The sequence below is a fragment of the Vigna angularis genome, chromosome 2 (assembly GCF_016808095.1).
Source record: "Vigna angularis cultivar LongXiaoDou No.4 chromosome 2, ASM1680809v1, whole genome shotgun sequence".
NCBI classification, from domain to species: domain Eukaryota; kingdom Viridiplantae; phylum Streptophyta; class Magnoliopsida; order Fabales; family Fabaceae; genus Vigna; species Vigna angularis.
In genome coordinates this window covers 48,164,878-48,176,987 of record NC_068971.1, presented here as the reverse complement: position 1 = coordinate 48,176,987, position 12,110 = coordinate 48,164,878, and the positions used below count along the sequence as shown (strand labels likewise).

At 28.8% G+C, this 12,110-nt stretch overlaps 1 protein-coding gene across 1 annotated transcript; it reads right to left on the bottom strand.

The window, feature by feature from the left end:
* Nucleotides 1-4,193: 4,193 nt before the first annotated feature.
* LOC108327977 (galactinol synthase 2) lies at nt 4,194-6,889 on the bottom strand. The gene is made up of 4 exons (XM_017561732.2): nt 6,437-6,889; nt 4,961-5,281; nt 4,747-4,881; nt 4,194-4,665 (listed from the first exon to the last, which is right to left on the bottom strand). The coding sequence occupies exons 1-4, from the start codon at nt 6,761-6,763 to the stop codon at nt 4,462-4,464; spliced, it is 987 nt and encodes a 328-aa protein (XP_017417221.2). The 5' UTR covers nt 6,764-6,889; the 3' UTR covers nt 4,194-4,461.
* Between the last annotated feature and the right edge of the window lie 5,221 nt (nt 6,890-12,110).

Below are 12,110 nucleotides of genomic sequence, written 5' to 3'. Positions count from 1 at the left end.
TTGTAAAAAAAATTGTTAACATATTATTGTTTTTTTTGCTAATTATGTTTTGCGTTATATTTGTCCTCTTTTTTAATTGAGAGAGAGAGAGAGAGAGAGAGAGAGAGAGAGAGAGAGAGAGAGAGAGAGAGAGAGAGAGAGAGAGAGAGAGAGAGAGAGAGAGAGAGAGAGAGAGAGAGAGAGAGAGAGAGAGAGAGAGAGAGAGAGAGAGGAGAGAGAGAGAGAGAGAGAGAGAGAGAGAGAGAGAGAGAGAGAGAGAGAGAGAGAGAGAGAGAGAGAGAGAGAGAGAGAGAGAGAGAGAGAGAGAGAGAGAGAGAGAGAGAGAGAGAGAGAGAGAGAGAGAGAGAGAGAGAGAGAGAGAGAGAGAGAGAGAGAGAGAGAGAGAGAGAGAGAGAGAGAGAGAGAGAGAGAGAGAGAGAGAGAGAGAGAGAGAGAGAGAGAGAGAGAGAGAGAGAGAGAGAGAGAGAGAGAGAGAGAGAGAGAGAGAGAGAGAGAGAGAGAGAGAGAGAGAGAGAGAGAGAGAGAGAGAGAGAGAGAGAGAGAGAGAGAGAGAGAGAGAGAGAGAGAGAGAGAGAGAGAGAGAGAGAGAGAGAGAGAGAGAGAGAGAGAGAGAGAGAGAGAGAGAGAGAGAGAGAGAGAGAGAGAGAGAGAGAGAGAGAGAGAGAGAGAGAGAGAGAGAGAGAGAGAGAGAGAGAGAGAGAGAGAGGAGAGAGAGAGAGAGAGAGAGAGAGAGAGAGAGAGAGAGAGAGAGAGAGAGAGAGAGAGAGAGAGAGAGAGAGAGAGAGAGAGAGAGAGAGAGAGAGAGAGAGAGAGAGAGAGAGAGAGAGAGAGAGATTAGCAAATAAACTTAGTAACAAATTAAAAAAATCTTTATTATATCTAACTGTGTTGTGTTAGTGGATAGTAAAATAGGTTCATCTGACCTGTTTGGTTACAATCTGTTTTTGACCTATCCAAAATGGTTCAGGTTAGATTAGCAGGCTACTGATCGGCTGGCAGGCTGTCCAGTCCATTTTTTATTAAATTTTTTATTTTCAATTTTAAAAATTTATTTGTATAAATATATAAATAAATATTAAAATATATTTAATCATATAAATATTTTTTAAATATTTAAATTAATTAATTAATTTTTTTAATGAAACAAATTAAAATAATTATTACATTTAAATGTTAAGTTATTCTATTATAATAATTATAACTTAACTTATAATTGTTAATAATTTAAATTTTAATATTACTGTATATTTATTTTCTAAAAAATATAATATAAAAATTAAATATTTTAAATTATTTTAATTTTAATTTAAAAATAAAAATGAAGTTGTCTGGCGGGTTAATGAATTATTATCAATTTTTCTTATGTAAGGGAAGAAAAGACTTTAAGTAATAAAAAACACTTTAGGCTAACATTTTCATCCTCCACCTCAGGAGCTTCATCTGCACCTCCAAAGTTTTCTTAAATGCCTTTAATGTCCTCTATTAAAATATCATTAATTTTTAATAAAGTGAAAAAAATCTTTCACCAGATTCTGACACAATTTTCTCCTTATAAATTATTTCTTTTATTTATCTTTATGTTTCTGATCTTAAGGATGGAAGTCTCTCCTTGCTTTCTCCAATTTTCAACCCTCTTCCTCCAATTTTCTCCCCTCTTCTTCACTTTCTCCATCTTTCTTTAGGTATATCCACATACCATCTTCTTCTGGTTTTATAGTTTAACTTTGGTTTAATAGGTTCGGAAGTCCCTATATTTGCGGGTTCATTTCAATTGGATCCTTCAATTTTAAAAGTGATCAATTGGGTCTCCATCACCGGCCTAATTTAATATTTTTAATAATTTTTAATTATATTTTCATTTATTAATATATTTAACAATTAAAAATGTTAAAAATTCATCTATACAGTTCAAACGGTGCCACCTGAATGCCATCTATATTTAACGAAAATGCTATTATTGAATCAAATTGACCAAATTAAGGACCCAATTGATCACTTCCAAAATTAGAGGACCCAATTGAAATGAACCCACAAATATAGGGACCTCCGAACCTATTAAACCTTTAACTTTTTATAGTTTTTTAATAAACTTAAAACTACATAAAATATTACTTAAATTTTTCATATCAATTTTAAATACTAATTTAATTTTAATAAATTAAAAGACGTCATAAAATATATTTTATAAAAAAATTTAAAAAAATTAAAAACTAATACAATAAATTAATCATTTATAATTAAATTATAAAATCATAAAATAATACAATAAATTAAACATTTATAAATCATCAAATATACTTAAAAAAACACCAAAATAAAAATACTTAAGATTACCTAAAACAAATTTTAAATTTTTCATATCATTTTTAAATAAATTTATTTTTTTAATAAATTAAATAAATTCATACAAATTATCTAATTAAACATTTAGAAATAATATAATAAAAAATTTAAAATAATCTAACAAACATTTACAAATAATATATTATAGAATAAATTATTTATTTATAATTAAATTATAAAATCATAAACTAATACAATAAATTAAAAATATATAAATAATTAATAAACTTAATAAAAACACCAAAATAATAATACTTAACACTACCTACAAAATATTTTAAAGTTTTCATATATATTTTAAATAAATTTACTAATTTTAAAAAATAATTATTTTTTTAATGAATTAAATAAATTCATGCAAACTATCTAATTAAACATATAGAAATAATATAATAAAACATTTTAAATAATCTAATAAACTTTTACATTCAAAATAAACAAACTTTTAAATTTTAAATCAATATAATATAACATTTAAAAAAAACAAACTTTTACATTATAAATAATATAATTAAAACATTTAAAATAATTTAATAAACTTTTAGATTTTAAAATAATATAATGTAATTATAAATAAAGAAACTTTAAGCAAAAATATATCCTATTGGATATGAAAATGCGAGACATTTGTCTCGGACATTGAAATGCGACGAAAAAAAAAAATTATGTTTCCGAAATGCGACAGGAAAGCATTATCGGATTTTGAAATTCGTTTTTTTTTATCAGATTTCAAAATTTGATAAAAAAAAAATCCAATTTTATTATTCGATCAGATTTTGATTTTTGATATCCGATTCTTTACTCATCAGATTTTTATATCCCAATACAGTATACGAATTTAAGAGTAAATGTATATATATGTGTTTGTAGAATCTTAGAAAAAACATTTTCTCTTTTCAAATCCTAACTACCGCCACCTTCAGCTGTCTTGAACCATTACCTCCAACTACTTAAAACACAAACAAGTTTAACAAAAAATTATCTTAATCTCTCTGAAGGACCACTAAACGAAAAAAAAGAAAAAAAACGAAATGGAGATGCAGACAAAGAGTGAAGCACCAGAATGAAGAAGAAACATATATTCCATGCTGCTTCAATTAATGTATCATTGAATTCATCAACCATTTCCGTTAAATTAACTTAATACACAACAACCTAATCAATTACGAGGGTATTTATGAAATGAAATTTGGAAGTGTAAGATGAAACACCCAACATCTAATAGCCCAAAATCAGGCCAACTTCTAGTAATAGCCCAAAATCAAAAAATTTGACAACACTATCAACCCATAACCACAAGGACAAAAAAGAGTGCTTTCTTTCATGGATTCAGTCATACTATTGATCTATTGATCTACTTGTGTCTTTAACCAAACTTTTTTTGGTGTGGTAAGAGCAGCATATTAATTCTACAGCTCTAGATCTAAATTAAATCCAAAAGAAATTATCATGTGTGACAGTTAAATATAAATGTATATACCTAGTTTATACATTATAACAACTTTAAATTATTTTAATTGGGGCAAATACAATTAAACAAGAGAAAATTGATTTTCTACATTAATAAAAAATACCCTTGTTTATAATAGTGTCGGATGAAGCACAACTTTATGTTGCGATAGAATGTAATGTAGCGCTATCTCGTGGTCGTTTGTTTTAACTTTATCATTCCAGAAAGAAATTGTGCTATCACGAACACAAAAACATAGACCACAAAAGGAAAAATCTTTAGTCATAAGAGGACATAAATACGGTTAAAAGCTTGTATTTTATTTAACGATCTATTAGCCACCTTTTAGCTACATTTTTAATTTTATGAAAAATGAAAAAACGAACCTTGAAAATTTAAATTTAATAAAGCAAAGGATATCATTCACAGCTCATGATCAATGAAAACAAAGTAGGACCGGTAATAAAAGGCCCTCTAAAACCTTAAAATAAAAAGTTGTATAACTTGTAACTTTGTGTAGGTGAAGGTCATCGTCCAGTGTCCAAAAGCCATAGACGTTGTTCCCTTCATAAAAACCCAAAACTATAAAGCAAATAAATATGCATATACTTAGTCATTAGACTCTAATTTATAGATGTAAATGGTAATAAGCACACAAAGCAAGCAAATTATGCAGCAGAAGGTGCCGAAACGAGTGGAACAACATCAGGCTCCGACAGTGCTGAAGAGAAAGGTTCCACATTGACAGAGTTGTCGTTATTGTAGTCTAGTGTCTCATCTTCGTATATCTCCCACCACTTCTTCACAAGTATCTTGATATCTTCCCTCTCCATGTTCTGCTCCTTCCCAGTGAATCTCCAAGGCTTAGACCCCTATGATGTAGTCAACAAACATTACAACCTAATAGTCAAACAAATTAATAACTAATGAATGAATCTAAACAGAACACTCACAGCAGCACAATAATGAACCACTTGAACTTTGTCGAGTTCAACATTCTCGGGGTGACGCCACAACATGGCCAGTACAAGGTTGTACAAGTTTGGTATAGGCTTGTACTTGTCCTTGAAGTACATATTCAGAAAGTCCTGTGAAAAAATTCCCATTCACACTTTCAAGTTGTTCATTTATCTAAACATGTCCAATACCAATTATGCACACACATACCTGCTCGGCAAAAGAAGTGGGCTTGGTGATTTGAAGAGTTTGAAGAAGATCACTGTAAGTGACAAGATTAGGCTCATAGACAAACATGCCAGCGTTGAAATATAGAGGAGGTTTAGGACCCAAATGAGAGGGCCACTGAACTTTATCAGGGCACTGTTGGCAGTAACCAATCTTGTACTGAGGGCTGTGGCTCCAAGTCTTCTCGCAGAAACAATCCATGACCGCATAGAAATAGTTATCAGGAAGATCAAACAAGTGGTCAATGTTTTCAAAAACCTGGATGTCACCATCTAGGTATATCATCTTTCTGTACTCCACAAACTGCTCATATTTTCAGTCACAACAAACAAACCACGTAAGAATGATTCTTCCATATTTGAAACAAAAATTAAAATGAGTAAATTAAAACTAGTTTTTAGAACATTATTATGTATATGTTCCGTAAGTTAAATTTCATGAGAGTCTAAATTTTCACTTTTCTATAAATGGGGAAAGCTGAATTCTACAAGTTTAAACAATTTATTGACACTTGAATGAAAATAAGATTACTAGTTGGAAAGGTTGAATGGAAGCATGCTATTGCCAACATGTGTTATCGTTATCAACAAGGTATTGATAACGTGTTGCAAAAGCTTGCACGTGTTGATTTTTTTCTGTTTATGTTTCCGACAATGATAGTTTCTCGAATATATATTAAACCTTTTAATACTTCCAGAAATTATGTTTCAAAAGTGTTTCAAGACCCTATCTTCCAATTTTAATACTAAAATGCTAAAATTTAAGCTTTAAAAAACCTTTAATTATTTAATAACATATTTAAAAAAATTAATTTCAAATAACGTTTTTCTTAAAAAAAAAACAAAACACATGAAAGAATACAAAAAGGGAAAAAGATGCAAGTAAAAACACAAAATAACATTTTAAAAAATACAAAAAACACAAAGGACTACAACAGAGGAAAAAATATGCAAACGAAATCCAAAAATAACATTTTTTTAAATACAGAAAACAAAAAGCTAAGAAAAATAAAATGAAGAAATATAACCCCAAGAATTTCTGGACCTTTGACTTTTAGATAAGAAAAAAATTATCATGGGCTACAAACATGTACTAACCTTTCTTTTGATGAAAAAAAATTGTAGTAAAAAAATAGAGGGCTAATAAAATATAATCTAATATAAAAGATATGGAGGAATATATATCATGGAATGGTTTCCCAGTACCAGACAACATAATTAACAGAATACAGGAGGTGACAGCATCCGAAACTCCTCAAAGTTGAGAGACTAATATGTACTACGTGTAACCCATGCACAATAAAAAGAAAATCAAAACCCACTTCATAAAATCACAAACCTGATTTAGGTAAATTTTTTTGAAGTGAAAATAATAATTTTCAATCAGTAATTAAAAATACAAAAAAACTACAGATATATGCGCCAGTTAACTCAAAACAAAAGAAGTTAATACATATACCTCCCAGATACGTAGCTTGGAATAATTGATGACATAATAAGCCATGGCGAACTGTGTCTGATTCTCAGGTGGATACACAGGTTCAATCTCCCTGACAGTGCAACCTTGGGATTTCAAAATCTCACGATGTTCCTCAGGAACATCAGGTAACACAGCCACCACCAAAGGGTACATGCTTTTGGCCTTTCTCAACCCTTTGGCCAAACCCACAACACCTTTTACGTAATCACCATTCCCAGCAAGGAAGGTCACAAAGGCACGGCTACTACCACTTTTGGTTTGCTCAGTGGTGCCATTGACAGTGACGGTGGTGATGTTGGGTGTCATGATTTCTGTAAGAGGAAAGGAAAAGAGAAGATAGAAGGTTCCAAGAGTTAGGAACAAGCCTGGTTTGGTTTACTAAGCAAAGATCACTGAAGAGGTTGTTTTGAATTGCAGTGTGGGAAATGATGGTGGAGAGTGACTTATATAGAAGTTTTGGCCTCTGGAAGGGTGTTTCTGATATTGCTTGATCCAACCGTTAGATAGATGGTCTCTGATCCAACGGTGCCAAATGGTTATCGTTGAATAATCAAACATTTACTTAATTATATTATCACTTTAGTCTAAGTTTAACTTTTTCTACATATCGATTTATTCATTGTTAGAGTTGGAGTTGGAGTTTGTTCTGTAGCCCTGTGATCAAATCTCGAAATAATGGGCAAAAATACATTTTACCTAATATCACTACATAAATGTCCCTGTCGTGGGATCTCATCACATGCACACGTTATTTAAGGAATATATTATTTCGCTAAAACAACATTCATCAGGTCTATTAACATATAGTATATATTTAGAGAAAATAAAAATATGGTTTATAGATTAAGTGAAACATAAGAAAAGTGAAATAGAAAAAAAAAATGTATAATAAATGTAAACAAAATCAAAGTGTTTATCAATTACTTTTCTATAATTAATCAGTTTCTTCTTTTCGCCTCGTCTAGTCTAATTGAAACCAACAGTTAATACTAATTATTTTTATTAGTCTTTGTATTAATACACATAATTATTTATAAACATTAAAATTTATTTTCACTTCGTTAGTGTCAATCAAATTTTTCTTTACAAATATATTAATAATTTTTATTAAAAAGATATTAGAAACCATTAAATTGCCGATGGAGTGTAGTGATGATTTTTTTTTTTCATTTTGGAGTCACAAAATTTTGATAAAAGTTTCTTAAATATATTTTTAGTCACCTTAAAATGAATACGTTTTTATTTTTATTATTGTATTGATATGCTAACGAGTTGAAAAATCATTAAAAGAAATAGAAGCTTTTTAAGAAACAATAACGTAAAATTTCCGTAATTGTTTCACGATCAAATAAATTGTTATTACTTATTAAACATTAATTACATAATGAATCTGATTATGTAATTGTTTCATGATCAAATAAATTGTGATTATACCCATTAAATATTAATTACATAAAATGTACAAATATTGTAAAGTAATAGATCTTCTAAACATTTGAGTGAAACAACTTTTACAAATTTATATATTTTCTTAAATTTTTCAAAATCTAATGTTATTGTTTTTTTATTTCTAATATTAACCTAAAAAGTCAAGTTATCATTATAAGTAATACCTACTAAAATATATGTTAGGACTAAATATAGCCACTACAAATTTTTAAAGGATTAAAAATAGATACAAACATTAAAAAAAAATTAAAACTAGAATTTTAAAGTTTGTAATTACCTTCTCGACTATCATTTCCTTGTATTTATTGCGGAGAGTATCGCTTTTTTTAGTCTTTTTTGTCTCATGACTTTCTCAGTCTCAGTATGAGAAGATGTTCTATATATATATATATATATATATATATATGAATTTCGATTTTATATATAATGGAGACTGTTCACAAGGCATCACGAACAAGAGCTGAAATATTTTTCCTTTCAATTTCAAAAGAAAAAGGAAAAGATTTATTTTTAGTAAATTGATAATAAGACTCGACAGGAGTTAAAAATACATTTAAATTATATATAAATGATACTATCACTAATCTTGAATTTTCTAATAGTAAAACATATACGAACAATTTTGCTAAATGAGTGATATCATAAGGTAAGAATACAAATACTAGTATTTATGATTAAGCAAGTTTCTCTAATTTCTTAGCCTCAAAGTGATATTGATTTTTGTTTTTGTTAAAACTTATGTAATACTTGTCATAGCTCGTTATATGAAATGTATTCATCATAGTCAGATCAAACATTCATTCGTTTGACCCGGTCAAATCTATTAATAGGAACATAACGAATTCTTTCGTATTACAAATTAAGTTTTACTAAAAGTTAAGGTTGGTCTAACTATTTCATTATGTTAAATAGAAAAATGATAAATAATAATTATAAAGTTTTCTATACTGTTGACGTACGAAGATTACTTGACTCTTACGGTATTGATATAAAAGTTTCCACTATTTTTCAAACAAATTAGGATTAAGTTTGTGTTCAACAAGGATACCATATATAATCAATGATATTATATCAGTCATATTGTTATAACTTTTTTGTTATTTTTTTTCACATCCCTTCCTTTTATTTTTCTAGATTAACTTTCCAAACAAGCAACTTAAAACAGTATATAATACTTCAACTTTTGATAATTTACAAATGACATGTTTGTCTTAATGTTTATAAGTATCTGTACATTTGAGCAGTTTGGAGTTTTTCTTCTCCTTATCACACTTCATTCACATATTTCATGCATAAACAGTTTATTCAACAAATACTACGAGAACAATATTGCTGACGAGGGTGTGTATTTTATTATCTATAACATTTATCTTTTCTTTACTTTTTGTTTTTTTACATTATGGAGATTTAATTGTGCAAGAAAGAACCGACATCATGTAAAAAATTTCTCAACTTTTGAATATATATGTGGGTAAAATAACATATTTGGTTACTATGAAGTGAAACAAAAGTTACTTGAGGCTTTACATTTCTTTTTTTGCTATTGCTGTAATATTTCTTTTCCCCTCTTTTTAGGATTATTTATATGGCAGGTTTTCTTTTAAGTTATAAGTGTTTGATTTTCATAAAAGAAAAATTACGAAGTGGCTAAAATCGAACCAAAATTCCTTGATTATAATATTTTATCTTTTGTTCCATAAAATATAATTTACCAACATTTCTCAAACTATTTTGTTCCATAAAAGTTTTTTCAGTGTAGTGGTTTCTTTTCTCTCACATATTTTTATTTTATGTTAACTTTTCAAGCAAGAGATTAAAGGGCATACAAAATTGAACATTTTATTATTAAGAATTTGTAAAGTGGAAAGACAAAATAGAATATCATATAGTTTTTCCAGTTAACTTCCACCGCCCAAACAATAGGATATCATCACCGACTGGCCCTACTACCCCTATGTAATTAACCTATTTTTCTCCCATCAAAGTCACCTCACAGTGAGCCACGTAGACAGTCACAATACACGTGGCTTCCCACCAAAACGACTGTTCTTAAACAACACCTCTTAGGTGAGGTGCGTTCATATTTCCTGCTGCTGCCACGTCAACGTTGATTCCACGTGGCAACGCATTTTACCAACACTATTTCCCTTTTAATTAAATAATAATACTTATGTATTTTTTGGTGGGGTCCATAAAATCCATTGCGTGTCTAGCCCCGAGTGTCTTTCTCTACGGTGCAATATGTGTCGGCAACATGTGGTAGGGGAGCCGTGGTAGCGCCACGTGGTGATTATGTACCTCGTTGGATCAACAATGGTTGGGCGCATGGACGTTTTTTCTGGTTTGGTTAGTTGGTCTAAAAGCATGACCAACTCAAACATAATTAGGTCATCATTGTACACTTAACTAAGATTTTAGGGTAATGAAATGACTTAAAACATTAATTTTTTCGATATTTCTTTTGAGGATAATGTTTGTGAACTTTTCGCCCCAACCGACCATTAAAATATTGGATATCTGAATGGTTTGGTTTTTGTGTTAAAATGAAAAGTCTACAATTTTTGGGTTTTCCCCTTGCTAGTTTAGATTCTATGGTTAATTAGGTTGGACTAACGGAATAACTATAATTGGCTTCAACAAATTCACCGGTAAGAAAGCAAGAGAATATTCTGTTGTCTTTGTGACTTTTAATTTTAATTACTACTTTATTCTTTTTCCTTATTAATTTCTTTATCTTCTCCGATAAATAAAGCAGTCAATAATGTCCCAGAAGTTTCTGGGATTTTCTTCTTTTATTTTCCTTTTTCAAGGAGATTTGTGACCCTACTTATTTCTATGATACAGGAGTGATTTTCGGAGATTAAAGCAAGATTTTCTTTGTCCTCCTTAAATCGTGATTACTTTGTTTTGGTTACAATCCTGATGTAATGACGCAAATTAAATATATGTACAAAAACTGAAAATCATTTCAATAAATTTTCACTATGATAATTACTTTCTGTACGTAAACATTCACCAAAACCCAATACAGTTAATTTAAGAAAAAAAAATGTATGGAAATTTAGATTCAATCCACACACAGTCATGGTAAAAAAATTCAAGATTTTTATGTTAGAAGATTCATGAGCAAATGAATCAGTTCATATTAGTATCATTACAAAAATAATTGATTCATCCAAATAATTGTGTGATTGGGAAGTTAATACTTTTAATAACTTATTGTATGCATTAAATATATTCAAATTTATTATTAATTTTCACTCTTATTTAAAAATAGAGATTTTTGGTGAGAAAGCTTGTTATGGCAAGAAGAATCCATTTTAGAACATCATAATTAAGGATGACAATGGGTTCGGGTCAATAGTGTTTATCTGTAAAAAAAATTCCACCGGTAATCCGTTCGCTATCTGTAAGGGTACCTGCTTAAAAAATACTCATAGATATTTTAAAATTTATGGATACTTACAGTACAAAAAGTTAATAAAATATATTTTATACATTTTTTAAATAAAATTTAAATAATTATAAAAAATATATATAATATAATATAAAGTAAATTAAATATAAATTATAATTTAATTTTAATTAAATTTAACCTAATAAAATAAAAATTAATTTTATTTTAATTAAATTTAATTTAAAAAATAAAAATTAATATTTTTTTATTATTTTTAATATCCACACCTAATCCCGTTTAGAAGCGGATATTAAAACACTTTATATTTACTACTTACGGATAATTAATATCCACAGTAACTATCCACCTAATCCCGTTTAGAAGCGGATATTAAAACACTTTATATTTACTACTTACGGATAATTAATATCCACATTAACTATCCACTACGGATCGTATATGCAAAGTGTCTATTTGAACTGTTTATTTGAAAGTGTCAATATTTTATATAAAACTAGCAAATGACACTACACTATTTTATTTTAATTATTTAAAATTTAATCTTTATATTAGTTTTAATTATATATTTTTTAACTGCTTATTTATATTTTAAAATTTAAAAGAGTACATGATAATATTAAAAGTTTCATCTATCACATAAATGCTTTTACTAAATATTTCTTGCTTTTGGCCACCGTGACATATGTGTAAAAATGTGACAACTTTATAAATTCCGTTAACACTTCACACATAAAATCTTATAAATTATAATGACGGATATATATTTTCATCCATTTTCCATCAGCA

What these genes read in the sequence shown, in the direction of transcription:
- LOC108327977 (XM_017561732.2), bottom strand. Translation starts at nt 6,763, where the DNA reads ATGACACCCAACATCACCACCGTCACTGTCAATGGCACCACTGAGCAA. An exon ending in CCAAGCTACGTATCTGGGAG is followed by an intron (nt 5,282 to 6,436) that starts GTATATGTATTA and finishes AAATATGAGCAG; the next exon opens with TTTGTGGAGTACAGAAAGAT. An exon ending in TGGTTCATTATTGTGCTGCT is followed by an intron (nt 4,666 to 4,746) that starts GTGAGTGTTCTG and finishes ACTACATCATAG; the next exon opens with GGGTCTAAGCCTTGGAGATT.